At 38.0% G+C, this 22071-nt stretch overlaps 1 protein-coding gene across 5 annotated transcripts in view; it reads right to left on the reverse strand.

Annotated features, from left to right (window-relative positions):
* Asb3 (ankyrin repeat and SOCS box containing 3) overlaps nt 1-22071 on the reverse strand; it is a 98657-nt gene that overhangs the window by 7545 nt on the left and 69041 nt on the right. For all 5 annotated transcript variants that reach the window (XM_031341989.1, XM_031341988.1, XM_031341992.1 and 2 more), the window contains 6 exons: nt 17406-17518; nt 16737-16872; nt 13962-14139; nt 11508-11705; nt 7835-8095; nt 2873-3003 (listed from right to left, as the gene is read on the reverse strand). In XM_031341989.1, coding sequence (XP_031197849.1) covers nt 2873-3003; nt 7835-8095; nt 11508-11705; nt 13962-14139; nt 16737-16872; nt 17406-17518 — 1017 coding nt within the window. The remainder of the gene's footprint in view (nt 1-2872; nt 3004-7834; nt 8096-11507; nt 11706-13961; nt 14140-16736; nt 16873-17405; nt 17519-22071) is intronic.

The raw sequence follows: 22071 nt of genomic DNA on the forward strand, positions 1-22071 counted from the left end.
CTGTGTAGCCCTGGCTATCCTCAAACTTACTCTGTTGACCAGGCTGGCCTCAAACTCAGAGATCCACCTGCATCTGTGTCCCAAGTGCTAGTTAAAGGCATATGCCACCACATCCCAGTATATATTTCTTTTTAATGCATAAAATTAACAATGGTTGTTTTAGCGCATTATAAAGTAACATAAGAACTCTTATGTAGGTAATATCTTATTTGTTGACTTTAAAACTATCTTACTATGTAGTCACAGGCTAGCTTCTCTATAAAGGTCAAGTTAGCCTTGATTGACATTGTGATTTTCTTGTCTCAGCTATCTGAATGCAGAGATTCCAGGTATAAATCAGTGTAACTGGCCTTGGAATCGAATATATTATCACCTAGATAACAATCAAAACCTGTTTGCAAACAGGGGCAAAATCTACACACACCCACATGGCAGCCCACAGCTGTGATCTGACATCCTCAGACAGACAGATATACAGACAAAACACAAAAGCACATAAAATAAATAACTTTAAATAAAAAAGAATCAGGTATGGTAGCACAGGCCTTAAAAAACAAAACAAAACAACAACAACAAAAAAAAAACCACTCACACCACTGAAACACCACCACTGTGAATGTGATGAATAGCCAACAGCTAAATGGCTCTAAGTCATTCTCATGGAAAATAATATTCCCCAAAGCTCTCAGACCTAAGGAACTAGAAAACAAAAAGAACACAAGGATTTGTAAGAAAAATGACATGTGCAATTATGAATACATCATAGTGCAAAATATGAAATAGTAATATCCAAATGGCTACTGGATATATAGAGCTAGAATCAAGAAGAGTCTGTAGCCAGAGAAAAGACCAAGAAGCACAGCTACTAGTAAATATCTGATATGTAGGATATCCAATTTGTGACCTCAAAGGGGTCATGACCCACAGGGTGAGAATCACTGATCTAGACACACCTGCCATGTGCTAGGGCCTCAATGTGCTGCAATAATTTCCCATCTGGCATATGTGCCCCTTTTGATATTCTGTTCTCAAATTCACTCTCCCACATTCTACTGCTCTGAATAAATATCTGTTTTCTGATGATGCAAATACATAATCAGAAAAGTATCTGCAAATACTTTGAGAATTACATGCAAGAGGACTTTCCCACATAATCATTAAAGAAATTCTAAACTGGAACGCCTGGAGACTCCAAACAGAAAAGTTCTTCAACAGAAACTTTCCTCACAGTGTGAGTATGCTTAAGTTCAAGAGCACTTTAGATTGAGAAAATTAACTAAAATGCAATTTTTCAAGAAATTACAAGATATTTCTACACAGGTATAGGTTGTTTGTTAAAAACCTATTCAAACTGCTTTTGGAAAAGTTTCACTTTACATAAAAATAGACATGAAACGAAATTTTCCCAACTTAGAACATATAATCTCATGATATATAATCAAAATTAAATAAATTAGAGCAAATATATAGGAATACTTTGGATATAGTATATTTAAACTAGGTTTCTTACATAAAATAAAATTTATCCTGTCTACAAGAAATAAGGCATGGGGGAGGGAGCAGAGACTGAAGGAATGGCCAACTTTGAGATCCATCCCATGGGCAAGCACCGGTCCCTACCACTGTTAATGGCACTCTATTACGCTTGCAGACATGAACATGTCCTCTGAGAGGCTCCACTCAGCAGCTGACTCAGACAGACACAGACACCAAACACAGTCAAACAGTGGATGGAGTCTGGGATCTCTTATGGAAGACTAGAAGGAAGGATTGAGTGCCCTGAGGGGATAGAAACTCCACAGGAAAACCAACAGAATCAACTAACTTGGACCCTTGGGGCTCTCAGGGACTAAACCACCAACCAAAGAACGTACATGGACTGGACTTAGGCCTCCCTACTCATATATAGCAGATGTGCAGCTAGACCTTCATGTGGGGTCTGAACAACTGGAATGGGGCTATCCCCAAAAGCTGTTGCCTGTGTGTGGGATATGTTCTTCTAGCTGGGCTGCCTTGTCTGGCCTCAGTGGGAAAGGAAGGACCTACTCTTGAAGACTGGAAGTACCAGGTTTGGGGGTAGATATTCAGGGGGCCTCCACCCACTCAAAGGAGGAGAGGGGTATGAGGAAAGAATTGTGGGATGGGGAATGGGGAGGGGACAGTGAGTGGGATGTAAAGTGCATTTAAAAAAATTAAATTAAATTAAAAATATCCCACTGAGTATTCTTTAATTATTTTGGCTAATACAATTTTAATAAGTATAGTAAAGTTTGAAAAATCTGTTTTAAAATAGTCATTTAAGTATCAATCACCAGGAAATATATACTTGTAACCTCAGCACACAATTAGTAGAGGCAGCAGTACTAAGAGCTTTAGGCTAGCCTGGACTACAGAGAAAGACTAACAACAACAAAATAATCAATTCACAGAATTTTCACCCAGTTCACAGGGTATACAAATGGGTTAATATATTATCAGTAGAGACAGGTACAAATAAAATATGTTAATATTTCCTCTCAGAGATGATAACTTTTCAGATAGAACACAAATCTGTAAAAATTTCTAAAGAAACATTAAGTTTCAAATATTCTTTTTGAATACAAACTAAGTACTTTGCTTATGTATCTTTATAAGAGCAAAAGATTCTCACTGAGTAAAAACAGTCAACTACTGCTCTCTGTAACATCTGTAGGCTAAACTTAGGAACAGATATAATTCAGAGGAAAATACTACCCTTTTCCGCATGCTTTCCACATGAGGCATTCTATATTATGCCTGATTTACTATGTTCTCTGAAAAATCCACAAAAATTCCAACATAGAGAAGCAAGGGAAGAAAAAGTAGCAGTGTGTTTAAAGCTGTGCTTTCTTACCCAGATGTTGCTGAAGAGCCCAAGAGGAGTTTGCACGATCAGAGAGTATCTTCTCAACGGCTGAAGGAAGTCTCTTCCAATTAGAAAATTCCAAAGTAAAGATAAGGACGTCATCACTGACTGAATCAACCCTGTGTCAACAACATATTAACGGGCCATCAGAAAATAAGTAAGTGTGTGTGTATGTCTCTCTGTGTGTATTTGCTTCTTGTACTAACTATATACATATAAGCAAATGCCACATCTTATTTTTAAAGAACTTAATGATGAAAGGGAAACCACAGCAAAACCACAGAGAGTATTCATACAACTAAGGCAACTTCATTAGCCTCCTAGAAGAGGAATAACGTTGTGTGCAGCAATCCAAGGGGCCTCAAGAGGGATTTCTACACTCCCAAGAAGCAGGCCCTTTCTTTTTCCATTGGAAAAAGTTATCAGTGTCTTGGCTGAACTTGCCATTACCTCCTCCCAACTGGGCTGTCTTGCCAAATGTAGTCTGGCTATTCCTATAGGCACAGAATGATCCAGAAAGGATAAAGCTGAAATATCTCCACTCCTCCCTAAGCTGAGTATAAAAGAGAGATGGTTCCATCCCCATCAGCCCTCACCTCCTTACTATTCCCAGATGTTATGCAGCTATTCTAAGAACCTTCATTATAGCCTTAGCCCTAAAGAGTGATCTAACATAACATTCAGCTTTAAGAACAAAAATATGAGGTCCACACTAAAAGATCTTCCTCTCTCTCTTTTTTTTCAAAACAACACAGGATTCCCTATCATCCACCTAAAAGAGGCTTCCCCAAATGCTAGAAATGAAATCTAATGAAAATTTTAAAAATGGTTTAAAGTAAATCTCAATTTCTAATATGCTCTTACATAAATGTCTAAATTCTTTAAGCTCCTAGCTCTCTTACATAATATGTAACCTACCTATTTCTGCATGTATGTCAATATATAACTAGAATATGAAAACTTCAGTATTGTATTTTCCAGATCTCACATCATTATAGACATGAAATACACTCACAACTTTAAGAAAACTTAAAATCCTAGCAAATTACTCATCCAAGTTCAACTACACAGCCTCACATTGTTTGAAGAAAAAAAACCAGAACAACTATATAAGCTTTATGTGTCAGACCCCAGACAAATGGCTAAGATACTTTATTTAACATATCAAAGCAGACACTGCCCATCAGCCCCTTTCAGCACCATTAGTACCCATTAAGGAGACATCCTGGTTGGCATATCCCACCTCCTACCATAAACTCTCCAGCCCAGTGACTGGGCTAAGCCTCTTCCCTAGATTCTCTCCCATCCATTTATAACCCAGCCATATGCCAGTCTCTTAGTCTTTTGGTCTCCTGGGATCTTGGCCTGTTTCCCCTCTCTTCCTCTCCACCCCCCACTCTCCTCACATTTTTCCATTCAGTAAGGAGGTCATGTTCACTCTGGAATCACCCAGATGCCTCTGTCTGTGCTCTCTCTTCATCTATAATAAAAACCTCAACTCATTAGGAATGGTTATGTCCTTTTTAAATTTATCTCATTTAACTAGTACAAAACAATTTCTTTTTATGCTCAATTTCTGCAGACACTCCAAGAGAACAACTGAAGGAAAGAAACGGAAAGGGCAGTTTAGTTGTTGGTTCCTCAGAAAGCACCTCGAGAAAAGGGAGGGATATATGTAGACATCTCTGAATAGAAAGTGACTAGTAGTGAAGTATATGAACATTATCAATTAAGAATGCTATGTTTGTTTCTTAACACTTTCCTATTTCAACAAATCTAAGAAATGGGGTATGTACCAAGGATGTATTAACCACAAAAAAAAAAAAAACTCAACTATTTATACATGGAGTAAAAAAAAAACCATCTGAACTAGAAAAAGAACAGTATATTTTATGAACCTTGGAACTACTATGGTCAAAATTGCACTCTCCTTACCAAGAGCTGATTTAGTTGGTTAGAGAACAAAGGATAACAGTCATCTTTTTCTTCCATAGGTTTTAGAGAGCAAAAGAAAACTGGCAATATTTAACTCCTCTTTCCAAATTTTCCTAATTTAGAAGTAGGAAGAAAAGTTGGCACAAATTCCTAGGTTTCACTATGGATGGAAGTGCCTGACCTTAAATAACAGAACTACTTCATTCCCCTGGATATATGAAGTTAAAGTAAAGTGATGAAGAACATAGATTTGAGTGCCACATAGGACATCTGGGAAACTCCAGGATGTGAAAGTTGAAAGCAGTGGAGTCAGTTCATGGTTTCAGGAGAAGAAAAGTTAAAATTGTAGCTGAAGAAAAAGTAGATGCTCTGGAGACAGGTATCACTAGGGTTTAGGATAAAGGAGAACAGACTGTCAGAACTGTCTATAGGTATTTGATGTCTTTAGCCAAATTTAAAGCACAGTCAGGAGGTGACTTCCAGAACAGTGAAGGGTTATCTTTTGCAAGCTAGCCCCAGAGAAGAGCTAATCATGAAAAATTCACTAAGACATTAGCATCGTCTTACATAACCATGTTAATTACTAGATATAACTGGCACTTGCAAGTATACTATAGCACAATAGAATGCATATGGGGAGGGAGAACTGTTATGACAAACAAATGAAAGTTTCTAAATTAGAGATGTTTCTTTGAATTGTCAGTAATTGTCCTGTTTCATTCAATTATCTTAAAAATAGAGTTTTGCACAAATTAATATAGAAGAATAGAGTGGTAACTGAGCATTTGATAGGCACCTATCAATTTTTTTATTAGCTTTTTATTTACATTTCTTTTGTTTGTTTGTTTGTTTGTTTTGTTTTTTGGTCTAGGTTGAAAACTTTTTTTTTAACTCCTTTTTTTTATTGGATATTTTGTTTATTTACATGTAAATCTCTCCTTTCCCAGTTTCCCCTCCAAAAAACAAAGAAACAAACAAAAACAATGAAAACAAACCCCTGTTGCCTCCCCCCTCCCCATGCCCGCCACCCCACCCTCTCCCACTTATTGGCCCTGGCATTCCCCAACACTGGGGCATAGAACCTTCACAGGGCCGAGGTCCTCTCCTCCTATTGATAATCAAATTTGCAATCCTCTACTATACACATGCTGCCTGAACAATCAGACCCCTCCATGTGCAGTCCTTGGGTGGTAGTTGAGATCCTGGGAGCTCTGAGGATACAAGTTAGTTCATATTGTTGTTCGTCCTAAGGGGCTGCAAACCCTTCAGCTCCATTGGTCCTTTCTCTAACTACTTCACTGGGGACCCTGTACTCAGTTCAATAGATGTCTGTGAGCCTCTACATCTGTATTACTCAGGTACTGTCAGAGACTCTCAGGAGATAGCTATATTTAGGCTGGTTTGCCCTTCCTTCAGTCTCTGCTCCATAGTTAATCTCTGCAACTCCTTCCGTGGGTATTTGGTTCCCCTTTTAAGAAGGAATGAAATGTCCACCTTTTGGTCTTCCTTCTTCTTGAGTTCCTTGTGGTTTGTGGGTTGTTCTTCCTGTATTCCAAACTTCTGGGCTAATAACCACTTATCAGAGAGTGCATACCGTGTTTGTTCTTTTGTGATTGGGTTACCTCACTCAGGATGATATTCTCCAGATCCATCCATTTACCTAAGAATTTCATAAACTCATTATTTTTAATACCTGAGTAGTACTCCATTGTATAGATGTACCACAATTTCTGTATCCACTCCTCTGTTGAGGGACATCTGGGTTGTTTCCAGTTCCTGACTATTATAAATAAGGCTGCTATGAACATGGTGGACCACGTGTCCTTATTACATGTTGGAGCATCTTTTGGGTATATGCCCAGGAGTGGTATAGATGGGTCCCTCTGCTCACCAACCCACCCTCTCCTACCCTCTCCCCACTTCCTGGTCCTGGCATTCCCCTATACTGGGTCATAAACCTTCACAGGACCAAGGGCCTCTCCTCCCATTGATGACCGACTAGGCCATCCTCTGCTACATATGCAGCTGGAGCCATGAGTCCCACCAAGTATACTCTCTGGTTGATAGTTTAGTCCCTGGGAACTCTGGGGGTACTGGTCAGATCATATTATTGTTTAAATGTTTAAAACATCTGTTGAGAGAGTACAATCAGGGATTCAGTATGTTATTAGGAAAGTGGAAGGAAAGAAGATTCCGCAGAAAGAAAAATCAACTTTAAGAAGTAGAGAGATGTTGCTCAGAGATGCTCAGCATGCAGAAATGCTAGCTGCTGAGCCTGATGACCTAAAACTGACTCTTGCAAGGCTTATTTCACTAGCGGTCTGTAAAGTAACACATTCTCTATTAGACTGGAGCCTTTGGTTCTAGTTTTTCATTTGACTAATCAAACCTGTTGCTCACATGCCATACTACAGGTACCTACCTGAGATAACAACTTTTGCTAAATCTGAAAGTGTGTAGAAACAATCTTGTCACCACAGAATCCTGACTCAACATTCATATAATCTCTTATAAAGGGCTGACATGATAAACAACCAGAATGAAGTAAGTTACACCCTCAGATACTGTGAAAGCTACACCTTTCCTAACCATGTGCATGCAGACCCTTCTTAGAGAACTCTGTGCAGCCCCAAACTCCTTCAAACCAGCAGAGCGACAATTGGTCAATACTCTCACATAATGTAGCTATGGTGGTCAGTGTACATACACACACACACACACACACACACACATACACACACACACACACACACACGCACACACATACACACACACACACACACACACACACACACATATGCACACAGACACACACACATATGCACACAGACACACACACACACAGACACGTGTGTACACACACACAGACACACACACGCACACACACGCACGCACACACACGCACACACACACACGCACACATACACACACACACCCTAGACCAGACATCTCAGCAACCGATGCCTGAAGTAGTCTCAACACCAACGGGAAGGGCTCATTAGGGAGATTTCTTACCAGGACTTGCTGCTCAGCAGAATCAATGGGTCAAATCCAGCAAGCAGAAGATGTGGCAACCATGCCTTATATTTTGTTTGTGCTTTAACTGCATAACTTACAAATTCAGATGTATGATTCCAAGGTACCATCAGGCAGCCTTTCTTCAAAAAACAGCAAAACATTGAAAACTTCTCATACTTGAGGCAGTGTGCCAAGTGAAGTTCATTTAACTGGGCTCCATACTTCAAAAGAATATTCACAATTCCAGAAAACTCACAGCTTCACCAAAAAAAGAAAGGAAGAAAGAGAGAAGGAAAGAAAGGAAGGAAGAAAGGAAGAAAGGAAGAAGGGAAGGAAGGACAACAAAGTTTAAAAGTTAGACTTCATTACAACAAATACTTTTATTAACAAATTTTTAATAGTAGTTACAATTAGAAATGAAAATGGCACTTGGTATAACCAATGGCTGTTACATACAATACGTTTTGATACAGTAACGAGAAAGAAAACTTTATGTATCAATCCCTCTGCATTGTTTGAGCTTTCAGTACTAAGATTTTTAAAATATCTTTCACAAAGAAATCTTCTTTCAAGCTATAATGTTTTCTACAATTAAGCATTTCTGCTACGATATTTTTTTTTTTAAAAAAAAGAAGCTAATGAAGAACATGGTAAGTCCCTGAAGATTGATTCATTCTAGAAACCTTAATGTTATGTATCCTTAGCCAATTTCCACTCTTTTATATTCAGCAAATATGTAGGTAGGTAGGTGGGTAGTTACAGAAATCACACTTATCATATAAGAAAGTTTTTCTAATGAACAAATTTTAACTTACAACTCTGTATTATGAAGTTAATCTTACTTTTTAAGCATTTCTGTAAAATAAACATTTACCATTTTTACCTATTAATTGCTTAAAAACAGATCATCAAACAAGGAAAGTTACATGGAAGAAGCAGGTGTAATTCGCATTTGAAAAAGTCACAGGAGATCCAGGCACCTCCCAGCTCCCTCCTGGGCCAGTCTGGAAGAGACCATGGGCTGGACTTGATACCTCACAGCATACACCCTCACTGCAGTTCAACTCCCGCCCTATGCCCCCACCCCAGGTATTCAGACACATCTAGCTTCACAGGTGAGATCTTAAACCCTGCCCAGAGACACAGCATAACAAGACCCCTGCAATCCACAAAAGCAGTTTCCTGCCCAGCGAGATACCACGGTATCTTCCAGCTCCCACCTGTGCCCCTCAGAAGAAGAGACCTGATTACACACACACACACACACACACACACACACACACACACACACACACACACCAGTGGCAGCTGCAACCAACAGTTCAAATTCCCAAGCTCACAGGCTCACAGGAAGGATAGGCTCCAGTCAGAGACAGGGAGGCCACATGACATCAGAGATAACCAGATGGCAAGAAGCAAGCAAAAAAACATAAGCAACAGAAACCAAGTTGAATTGGCAACTTCAGAACCCAGTTCTCCCACCACAGCACGTCTTGGATACCCCTACATACCTATAAAGCAAGATTCAAATCTAAAATCACTTCTCAGGATAGGGATGGAGGACTTTAAGAAGGACATAAATAAATAACTGCCTTAAAGAAATACAGGAGAACACAAGTAAACAAGTAGAAACCCTTAAAGAGGAAACACATAAATCCCTTCAAGAAGTACAGAAGAACACAATCAAACAGGTAAAGAAATTGAACAAAAACATCCAGTGTCTAAACCTGAAAATAGAATCATTAAAGAAAACTCAAAGGAAGACAGCCCTGGAAATGGAAAACCTAAGGAAGAGAACAGGAGTTAACAGATGCAAGCATCACCAACAGAATACAAGAGATAGAAGATAGAATCTCAGCAGAAGGTACAGACATAGACACAACAGTCAAGGAGAATACAAAAAGTGAAAAGCTCCAATCTCCAAACATTCAAGAAATCCAGGACACAATGAAAACACCAACCTGAGAATAATGGTATAGAAGAAAGTGAAGATTCACAACTCAAAGAGTCATAAACATCTTTAACAAAATTATAGAAGAAAACTTTCCTAATGTGAAGAAATGACCATAAACATACAAAAGCCTATAGAACACTAAACAGATGGGACCAAAAAAGAAATTCCTCTCATCACATAATAATTAAAATACCAAATGCACACAACAAAGAAACTATGTTGAAAACAGTAAGGGAAAAAGGTCAAGTAACATATAAAGGCAGACCTATCAGAATTATACCAGATTTCTCAACAGAGACTCTAGAAGCCAGAAGATCCTGGACAGATGTCCTACAGAACCTAAAAGAAGAAAAATGCCAGCCCAGGCTACCATACCCAGCAAAAATCACAAATACCAAGGATGGAGAAACCAAGGTATTCCAAGACAGAACCAAATTTAAACAATATCTTTCCACAAATTCAGTCCTACAGAGAATAGTGTAAGAAAAAGGCCAACACAAGGAGGGAAACTACACCCAAGAGAGAGCAAGAAATTAATCTTTGCACAACAAGCCCAAAAGAAGAGAAACACACAAACATAATTCCAACTCTAACAACAAAACTAACAGGAACCAACAATCATTGGTTCCTAATATCTTTCAGCATCAATGGATTCAATTCCCCCATAAAAAGACATAGGCTAGCAGATTGTAAACAGATATGTAAACAGGATTCTGAATTTTGCTACATACAGGAAACACATCCCAGAGTCAAAGACAGACATTACCTCAAAGTAAAAGGATGGGAAAAAATTTTCCAAGCAAATGGTCCCAAGAAACAAGCTGGAGTAGCCATCATCCTAATATCCAACAAAATAGACTTTCAACCAAAAGTTATCAAAAAAGATAAGGAAGGACACTACATTTTCATCAAAGGAAAAATCCACCAGGATAGACTCTCAATTCTGAAAGTCAATGCCCCAAATGCAAGGGTGCCCCACATTTGTAAATGAAATGTTAGTAAAGCTCAAAACACACATTGAACCTCACACAATAAAAGTATGAGATTTCATATGCAGACTGGGGGCGTTGAGGGGGGAGGAGATGTGGGATGTGGTGTAGTTGGAAGGTGGATGTGGGGGTGGTGGGGAATGGAATATGGAGTGTAAAAAAAATTAATATTAAAAAAAGGATAAAGAGATGGTACAGCTACAAAAAAGAACTATAGCAGAGCTTGAAAATTAATATTTGACTTTTAAATATAATTATTAAGAACTATATTAGGAAATGCTGCATACCAAATATGTTAGATGTAACAATATCTAAAAACGACAGTTTATTCTAAGGCTCGTAAACTTAAAAAAGGGGGAGGGGAGGAGTTAAAGTTAAGTAACCGGAAGCAGTCAGTATCTTACTTGATGAAGTTTCATTTCTGATTCTTGAATCATTTTAAAGACATCAAAGGAGGCTTTTACACTTGCATTTACACTAATACATTTAAAGTATTCTATTCCCTAAACCTGTTAAACTAAAAGTATAACCCAGGTCCAAAGGGAAAAGGCAAACCATCTGCAGTGAGGTTGGCGTTATCAACCTCACTGCAGCTAAACTGAACAGCAGATATTGTAGCCGGCCTCTTCTAGGTTAGCAACTTAGTACTAACAGAGATACAATGTTTCCACTACGAAGAGAAGTTGCTTGGGAATTAAGAACAAGTAAAATGGAACAATGTACATACTCCTTTTGTAAAGCCATGCACAGAGGGGAACTGAATCCGAATACCAAGCACATTTGTGCATCTGGGCTATAGCCATTCTGCAGTAACATTTCCAGGCACTCTTCTTGTCCTCCAAACACTGCAGAGTAAACAGGGCTCACTTTGTCTGCTCCAGTGTCACAAGTCCGGTTAGTAAGTGGTATTAACAAGTCCAAGGTCCTTCAAATACACAATGGAAGAATATTTAATATTTTCAGGTGCATAAGAATAGGCAACATCTTTCCTATACATATTTTATGAATCAGCCACTGACTGGACAATTTAAAGACATCTTTGTCTTTCCTATATTTTCTAACTCCAGTAAATGTCTACATGCTTCATAGTTACTACAAAACATTACCAGTACTACTGCTTAATGCAAAGCTTAAATAGACCTGAAAAAGAATTGAGTAATACAGTAAATGTACCTGTTTTCCTCGTTAACTGTTACTTGCCTTACCACCACATGACCTATGCCAATTTTTATTTTTTGGTATTTCAATATTTTGGTATTTCAGGACCTAATACATTATTTAAAATTTTAGTACACAAAATATAAAGTAGTTGAGAAAATGAGGGGCTAGGATATTGCCCAGAGGTACAGTCTTTTTGTCTATTATGCTGGAGGGCCTGGGTTCAGTCCCCAGCACTGGGGATTGTATAATGGACAGATGTGGTAACACATCCCTATAACTTAGCAGTCAGAGACTGAAGCAGAATATTCATGACTTCAAGTCTACCACAGATGAATAACAAATTCCAGGATCCAGGGCTACTCAGCAAGGCTCTGTTTCACATACAAACAAATAATAAGAGAAAAATAAAATGAAGTATTCCCTTCTTAAATATTAATCAGTTTGGTTTCCCATTAGTAAGAATTTTTAAATATGGCAAGTGGCATGAAATGAGAAATTACAATTTAATCACAAAAAACTATAACTTACAGTAAAATATTACAATCTCACAAAAATATAGTCAATAATATCTGAGGTACATTTATAAAGAAGAGAATGCTCCAAAAAAGATAGCTAAAATGTAGTTCTATATTGTCTGTAACCTCACCTCAGCAATTAGCTGCAGAGAACACTATTCAGCTCTGAAGACAAAACTATAAGAACTAAGCAGCTGGAAAACCCCCCTCCTTTCTAGGACTGTTTCTCTTGGTTGCTTTTCTTTCCATAGAATAGACCTAAAACAACACTGAACAAGAACTGAAATCATAGATGGATTACCTTTGGAGTAGGCTACGGATGAAATCAGTGCAAAAGGATGCTCGAAATAGAACACAATTAAGAACAAATTCCTATGAGAGTTTTGGTTATCAACTTAAAACTAAGTACAACTGTTTAAAGATTTTTTTTTATCAACAATTAGAAGAAATGGACCTAATTTTTTTTTTGTAAAGGACATAAATTGAGTGATAAGGGGGTACAAACTAGAAAAAGGCTAGAGGGGGGTAAAAGTGTTCAAAACATGGGATGAAAGTCTCAAAGAGTAATAAATTTTAAAAAGCATTTAAGAGGAAATACCAAATATTGAAAACAAGTATTTTATTAAAACTAAGAATCTGGTTGACAACTTTTAAATAAACATGTCTGAGTTTGAAAGGTGGGCTAGAAAAGTATACTGTCCCAGGCAAGCATACTTACAAAGACCTTGAGAATATATGCTACCTGGTGAAGCAATAGTCAGCTTGTGGACTTTGTGTACCTACTGTCTAAACATAATGACCATTTTGTCATTTTTAATTAAACATCAATGGTATATATTGGAAGCACTATTGAAGAATTATGACCCTAAGGACTGCAAACATGATTATTAAATCTGTCCATACTGATTTATGAGAGGAAACCTTATTCTTATTGATATAACCAGATTACTAACTCCAAAATTCCCCTACTCACCAATACTTTCTCCAAAGTATACTAATGATTTCCTAGGGACTTCTAGCAAAGAAAGAATAACAGAAGTGGGAAGAATACCAGACTAGACATGAGATTAGGTAAAAAGCTTAGTCAAAGGGTTTAAGATAGGGTAGAGGGCTCAACCCACACAAAAGGAAGACTCCATGCCAAAAACATGCTCTTTCTGCAAACAGGGAGATAGTGCAAATTCGTGAATAAGGCCATCAGACTGCTAGTTAAAGGTGTTTGAAATAAAACTAGCAAGATAGGGAAAGAACAGCCATGAGCTAAAGAAATCCCTTTGCTCCAATACTATACCATCTACATACAGTCATTCTTCCTCAGAGTATGGAAATGAAAGATGTAGAGGAGCTGACCAAAGGGGGGGGGAGTAAAGGGAAGATGGGGAGTAAATTTAAGTATCCCCAAAACTGGTTTCAGAAAAAAATGAGCAAGCATTTTCCCTGACTCATATCTACTCCTTACTAGCTTTTAATTCCGAGACCATTTTTATTCTGTTTTGAGCACTTACTTTGTATGGCCCATTTGTGCAGCAGCATGAATGGGTAATTGCCAATTGTCTTCATTACAGTAAAGATCAGGATCCGCCCCATTGGACAGCAAAAGTTCCACACATTTTGTATGACCCTCTTGTGCAGCAATAAACAAAGGAGTAGCTTTATCCAAGGCTTGGCAATTGACATTTGCACCTAACACAAAACAAAATACTTAACCAATAATGGATATAGATGTTTTTAAAAAGAAGAAGAAAGCTGAAGCATAAATTTCAAGGTGCCATAAAAGGTTTTCATAGTACAAAAGCTTTCATCCTTACCGGATGCTATTGAAAAATATACTTATTTTACTAACCTGCATTTAAAAAGTTTTTGGTCTGCATTCGTAAAAACATAAAGGGTATTTTAGAATTCACCTCTTAAAAAAACCTTCTATTCAATGAAAGCTACTTATTCCTTTCCCTGGCCAAACAAGTCCTGTGGGTTCAAAGTACAAATAATTTTTAAAGATTTATTTTAATATGTACTTATGAGTTATGTGGGTATGTGCACACATACCTGTGCACATAAATTCAAGTATCTATGAAGGCTAGAAGTGGGCATCAGATTCCCTTAGAGCTGGAGTCCATAAGTAGTGAGCCTATCTAATATAGGTGCTAGATCTGAACTCCATCTTTCTGAAAGAACTCTTAGCCACTGAGACACCTCTCAAGCCCCAAAGTATATTTCAGAAGGAAAGGATGTGGTAAAGACCTATAACTACAACCCTTGGAAGTCTGAGAAAAGTTTGAGGATAACCTGGCTTTAAAAAAAAAAATGGAAAAAATACAATGGAAAATTATTGATGATAATTCCCAAGAAAGTACAAGTTAAAGCCTATGTGCTTTATTGATGTATTATTGGGACTTATGATTTTATTGATGTCACTAATTCATTTTAGGCTAAGATTTATGAGGAAAACATTACCAATAAATGACTGATATACATGGGATCTACTATTAAAGACCATATTCATTAGCCTTACAATTACATTTCTTCTGTCATGAGTATTGCATAGTAAAAAGCAACAATAAAAAGGAATGATGTTTTTTAATGGGGCTGAATAGATTTTAAAATAAAAACTGTTATTTTAATACTACTATATACAAATTGAAAAAGCAGCCAGGCAGAGCAAAGCAGTTCTCTGTGAGTTTGAGTTCAGCCTGGTCAACATAGTGAGTTCCAAGACAGCCAAAACTACATACTGAGATCCTATTTCCACAAACAAAAACAAACAAAAAGATTTAAAAGGGCTGAAAATGGCCTTAATTGTTGAGAAACTTTTGAAATTGTTAAAAAATAAATGGCATATTTCCACAATCACCTCACCAGCAAATAACATCTTAAATATGTTAGGACTCATGCTATCACACGATTGTGGTAACTTTTAAATTTCTCAAACATATCTCATTAGAAAAAAACACCATCAAAAATGGGGAAAATTCGCCGGGCGGTGGTGGCGCACGCCTTTAATCCCAGCACTTGGGAAGCAGAGGCAGGCGGATTTCTGAGTTCGAGGCCAGCCTGGTCTACAGAGTGAGTTCCAGGACAGCCAGGGCTATACAGAGAAACCCTGTCTCGAAAAAAAAAAAAAAAAAAAAAATGGGGAAAATTGACTATCTTCTATTCAGAACACCTTGAACAAGCTACACAGAGTAAATTAAAGACTGTGTGGAACCTTCCTGAATTGCAAAAATGCTAGGCAATTAGAATCTTCCTGACTTGGGTGCCTCATCTGCTGTTAGCTTCAGAGAGAAAAATAAAATCAATGAGAAAAGCTGAAGTTAACAGTAGGACCTGCTTAAAAAGAAAAAAAGAAAAAAAGCCACACTTCTAGTTTGATTGACAACTTCAAAGTATCAGAAATAATAAGGAACTGGGTCCTCTAAGACCACAACTGAAACATTTGAAAAGTAAGCTGCTGAAGGTCATGTCAGTTTACATGATTACATTAGAGACAGACCTTCATACCTTCTAACTAATGGTATTTAAAAAGTTTAGGGAAAGAAAAAATTTAAAAAAGAAATACGGGAATCACTATGCCTAGATTAACACTAATATCCATAGCGTGGGTGTCCTAAGGTAAAAAGAATAATTTTAGAAAGTTATTTGGGAATCCTCATCTTTAAAGTACAGGATCATAATGTCTCAGATCCCTTCATCTTGAACAACACGAAGGTTTATTTTTATCACTTTCTACCTTGACTTAAATATGTAGAGATTTAGGGGTTTTGGGTTAGGTTTGGTTTGGGTTTTTGGTTTTTTTGGTTGTTGTTCAGTTGGTTGGTTGGTTGGTTGGTTAGTTTGTGGATTTCTTTTGGTTTTGGTTTTAGGATTTTGTTTGTTTGTTTGTTTTTGTTTTTTGAGACAGGGTCTCTCTATGAAGTCCTGGCTGCCCTGGAATTCACTATGTAGACCACTCAGCAAATCTGTTGGTATGTGTCTCCCTCTAACTATCCATGGTTTCCTAGCTCTGTCAGAGCACATACCCTAAGACTTTAAAAGCCCTTCTTTGGTGAATCCTTCAGGTCAAGCAATGTTATAAAAAGAATGACAGAGTCACACAATCTTTTTGAGAAATGCTACATCTATAATCATAGTCACGAAGAAACTCTTACCTGGTAACATACTGACATCAACTATGTACACTTTTAGTTGCTACTTATATAAATTTCATCACCTGATTAAAGAATCATTCTCTAAGAACACAGTTAAAACCATGATCTTCTGAGCACAGAGGCTATCCTTCCTACCAGATGAAATAAGTATGTTCACGCTCTCTAGCTTCCCATACTGAGCAGCCACAAACAGCGGTGTGATTCCAAAGTCGTCTTGGCATTCTCTGTCTGCTCCTTGTTCAAGAAGCAGTTGTATAGTCTCAGCATTTCCCTAAAGCACAGACATATTTTTAAGTCAGTAAAAGCTCTTTCTAATTGGGTTTTACTTTTCTTATTTTCTCAGTAAAGAAAAACCTCAAAAAATGTAATGTCCTGTTACATTACTGTTACATTACATGAAAAAGATATGACATCAGATTACTCTACACTTCTATACAGCCTATTAAATGTAAACAAACTAAATACTGGCCTCTAGCAATTATAACCATTAGTCTTGCAAAGTTAGTTTGCTAACTTAAGCAGCAGGGAACTATAATGTTTTCTAAACATACAGTTATAATAAAACATACCATTTCACCTTATCAGTTTGTATCCCACATATTCTGATAGTTACTTATACAATCCCTATAATCCAAAGCTGCTCCAGCCACTATAACAGCTAGCTTATTTAGAATGATCATTAGCATTTAGCCTGACTTTTCTATTCTGCACTTGTCATTATAAATCAGATAAAACAGCAAAAAACTGTATAGGAAAGGGTAAGAAATACAATTTACACGGAAATGAAATAAATTCAGAGACTACCTGGAAAGAAGCCTGGTGCAAGGAATTCCATCCACACATAGAATGGGACCCATTGACATTTGCTCCATGTTGAAGCAACAGCTTCACCACATCTATCCGTCCACTTTCAATAGCTGCAATACAATAGTCAGAGAAATTACTGTCACCAAAAAGTTGTTTGTAGAGCCAGACACTTCCATGATGTTCTCATCATTTTATATACCTTGGAATGCACATTATTATAATAGTGCTATGATTACTCCTAAACACAGCATTTTGATCCAGTTTCACTTATATATGTGTGTGTAGGCCTCCATTTGCACAAAAAATTATTCCAAATAGAACATGAAAAGAGACTGATTAAAAAAGAGCAAGAACCAAACATTTATTCTGTCTGATAAAGGTGACAATGTAGCTCTAGTTTGTTTAAAATGCAGTTGAGTGTACCACAAGAAATATAGTCCAGAAGAACTAGTCTGGAAAAGCAGTTTCGATAAAGGACAGAAAGGGTTGCTATCATTACTATCTTAACACAAGAGACAAGAATAATTATTATTAAGGCCTTATAGCTGGTTTCCAACTAGAAACTTCACCTCTACCGACTAGTATTCATGACGGTAGAAGGTACTCAGTGTACAAACAGAGGAGAAAGGCAGTCAACAATATTACTCAGCCACAAACCCTGCTGCTATCTACAACAGTAACCTGCCTAAAAGATATACTGGTGCAATATTGGCACAATGTTACTGAAGTAATCAACCACTTTTTGAATGGATTCCATCCCGCCTCATGAGATGGAACCCATATCTGACACTGCTGAGGTGACCAAGAACCTGAGACTAGATTAAGTATATACATAGATCAGTGCCTTATTCAACCTGTATCAGAAAATTCTTCTTGCTCTAGATAAGAATTAACACAGAAACTCAAACTGGACAATATGCAGAGTGAGCGACATTTGGAGCACTTAGTTCTAAATGGGATGTTTTCATCAAAGCCTTCCCACCCGGACTCAGGAACCTATATGGAAGAAAAGGTGGGAAGATTCTAAGAGCCAGAGGTCCTAGATGACTCTAAGGAAACAGCATCTTCCTGAAGTGGAAACGTAAAGGGTTCTTTGGAAAGTCAGTTGTGTCAGATGGTGTATGCTGGTGCAAACATGAAGGAGTGCTTTCCTGAAGCAGACACACATGAAGGAATGTTCTGCTGAAGTGGACACAAGTGAAAGGATGTTTCACTAAAGCAGGCTCCTAAAAGGATGCATGATGAAGAATTCTTCACTGACACATGTATTAGTCCACCTTACACTGCACAGTTGAGCTCCATTTGTCATGACTCTATAGAGAGAAAAGCACCAAAAAACTTCTGGTGGTGTGTTGGCAGCTACTGCCATTTCTGCAGACTCAAGCCGAGGTAGATTGACATCAGCTGATATATAGACTCATGTGGAGTTTTGCTAAGACAGACTCACACACTGAGTCAAGGTCTGTGGAGGACACGTGATGTTTGAAAGGAGTACAAATAGGACTTAATGGACTGTGAGAGGGGCTCGCTTGTAGAGCTAGCTCTGCAACACTTCTTGATCTCTCTTCTTCACTGATTTTCACTTAGTGGAGAGAGTTCATGGTGTCCCTCCTGCTGACTCATGTTGAGGCCTAGCAGTTCCTAATAGGTCTCACTACCACTGATGCTATCACGACACTACTAAACTGGACTGCTGGTATATCCGTGAAGTGTAATTTTTACTATAATTCAAGTTTTTAATTTATATAGTAGAATTCTATTTACAGGAACCAACTTCATAAGTAGTGATCTGTATTATGATTTACTGAAATAAATTATTAATCTGAGATCCTTATCAGGAAAATATGTACATACCCAAGAATTATCTTTAATTCCAAAGACTCCTGCTGGTGAAGCAGCATAATTTCTCTTTCAGCCAAAAGAGGGAGTAATAATCAAATATAGTTGAACTGATTACAATAATAACCATGAAGAATGAAGGATAATTGCATAGACTATGTAATCATCCAGTTTGACATTCACAGGCACACTATACAGCAACTCTAATATCACTAACATCAATAACTGCAGTTAATCTGTAAACTGCTTGTCATAAGTCCATACAAGGAGACATTTTTTCCAAGATGTAAAACAACTTTCTCCCTAAGCATTATCTTTAGCTGAAATTTTTCTCAAGGTGAGACTTCAATGATGAAGTAGCGTGCTGGCTACATTCTGGCACAAGCTTCTTAGATGGACAGACTGATGCTCTGTGTAGCAGTTACTGTTCAATGGCATCAAAATAGAACAAACTGTGGAGGAAGAAGAGTATTAAAAATAACCTGTCCAGTTCAAATCATTTCTAACATAAATTAGACTACCTGTCTTAACTATTTTCTATTTCTATTAAGAGGCACTGTGATTGTCTAAATTAGAGGTTCTATTGCTGTAACGAACACAATGACCAAAAAGCAAGTTGGGGGAAAAGGGTTTATCTGGTTTACATTACCATAATGCTGTTCATTACTGATGGAAGTCAAGACAGGACTTCAAACAGGGCAGAATCCTGGAGGCAGGATGCAGAAGCCATAGAGAAATGTGGCTTACTGGCTTGCTCAACCTGCTTTCTTATAAAACCCTGGACTATGAGCCCAGGGATAGCACCACCCAGCCATCCTCCAGCACTGATCGCTAATTGAGAAAATGCCTTACAACTGGATCTCATGGAGGCAGGCTCACAGGGGCTCCTTCTCTAATGACTCTACCTTGGGTCAAGTCCACACACAAAACCAGCCAGTACAATGATAAGACAACCCATAAAAGAAAATGTTTATTGGAACTCATGGTCCAGAGGGTTAGCATCTGTTATAATGATGACAGGGAGCTTGGCAGGAGACAGACAGACATGGAACTAGAGTAGTAGCTAAGAACATACATTCTAAACTAAAAGTTGGAAGCAGAGAGCGCTAACTGGAAATGGCATGAGTTTTTTGAAACATCAAATATAGACCCAGTGTCTCCTCCCAATCCTTCCCAAACTGTCCCACCAACCAGGGACCAAGCATTTAAATATATGAGCCTATGGGGGTCAGCCTCAGTCAAGCTACTACATTCCATTCTCAGACCACAAAATGCTTGTGGCCATATCATAATACAAAATATATTTAGTTTAACTTCAAAAGTACCTATAGCCTCAATACAGTTTAAAATTCCAAAGCCTTTTCTAAGATTCAAGGCAATCTTCATGTGACCTCTTGTAAAAAACAAAGTTAATACTTCCAACATACAATGGCACAGAATACATATTACTGTTCCAAAAGGGAGGACTGGGAACACAGTGAGAAAATACTGGACCAAAGCAGGACTGAAACCCGGCAGGGAAACTCCAAATCCTGTATCTCCATGTCTGATATAAAAGGGCTTCGATGGAACTGCCCTTCCAGTTTGTTAACTCTCACATACCTCTCTCTCTTGGGCTGGTTGCACTCCCTTTCTATAGCTTGCCTTGGCAGATATCCCACAGCTCCAACACTTGGACTTCACTTTCAGAGATTTACTGGACCTTTCCAGTTCATCAAGAAGAGACTGCCCTGCCACATGTATGCCCACAACAGATTCCTCATCCTCAGAGGAAAATTCCACCATGTCTTCACTCCTTCATGGCTCTCAAGCTAGAACCACATGGCCAAAGCTGCCGAGTTCTGTTGCCTACTTGAGGTGGAATCTGACCCTTCCTTGAGTTATACTTGCATAAGCCTTGATTTGTTGCTCTTTGGGAAAAGATAATTTCTTAAGAAGTCTTTTCTTTTTACAAATTGCAGAATTAGCTGACCACTCCCTGTACTCATTTCTTCTTATCTCTTTTAGCACAAACAAAGGTTTGATATTAAACTTCCTGGTGGTCTTTTTCTCCTCAAATTTTACATTTTTGTATTTCTTTCTGGCCCATGTGCTCTTTTTAATTGTAGATATATATATAAGAATGATCACTAATAACCAAGTAACAGCACCAATATTCGGCTGTCTTGAAATCTTCTCTGCCAATGAAACTAGTTCAAAAGACTTCAATTTAGCCTCAGGCTCAGTCATAGGCAAGGTCAAAAAACAGCCACAATATTTGCCAAATTATCATAAGGATGGTGTCTAGCCCAGCTGCTAATATTGTTTTCTTCTATGACCTCTTGAGCCAGGCCTCCACAGTCCACATTGGTCTCAGTGCTACTGTTTTCCAAGGTCTTAATAAGGTGGTACACTAAGCTCTTCTTAAAGCATTCAAGCATTTTCCTAGTCCAAAGTCCAAAAGTCTTCCACATTCTGCCAAATAATAACTTGGCTGGGGATGTCACAGCAATATGTCACCACCTGGTACCAATTTCTTTCTTAGTTACTTTTCTATTGCTGTGAAGATACTCCATTTGGTCACCTTATAGTATGCAACTTATAAGAGAGTTAATTGGGGCTCCCAGTTCCAGGCAGAGTCAATGATCATCATAACAGTGATGATCATCATCACAGTTCCAGGCAGAGCCAATGATCATCATAATAGGGAGTATGTCATCAGGCAGGCAGGCATAGCACTACGTCAGTAAGAGTTTAGATTCTTTTTCTTTTTTAAAGATTTTATTTATTTATTTTATGTGTATGAGTACAGATGGCCGTGAGCCATCATGTGTGTGGCTGCTGG

This window comes from Mastomys coucha, unplaced genomic scaffold, assembly GCF_008632895.1.
Source record: "Mastomys coucha isolate ucsf_1 unplaced genomic scaffold, UCSF_Mcou_1 pScaffold22, whole genome shotgun sequence".
Taxonomy (NCBI): domain Eukaryota; kingdom Metazoa; phylum Chordata; class Mammalia; order Rodentia; family Muridae; genus Mastomys; species Mastomys coucha.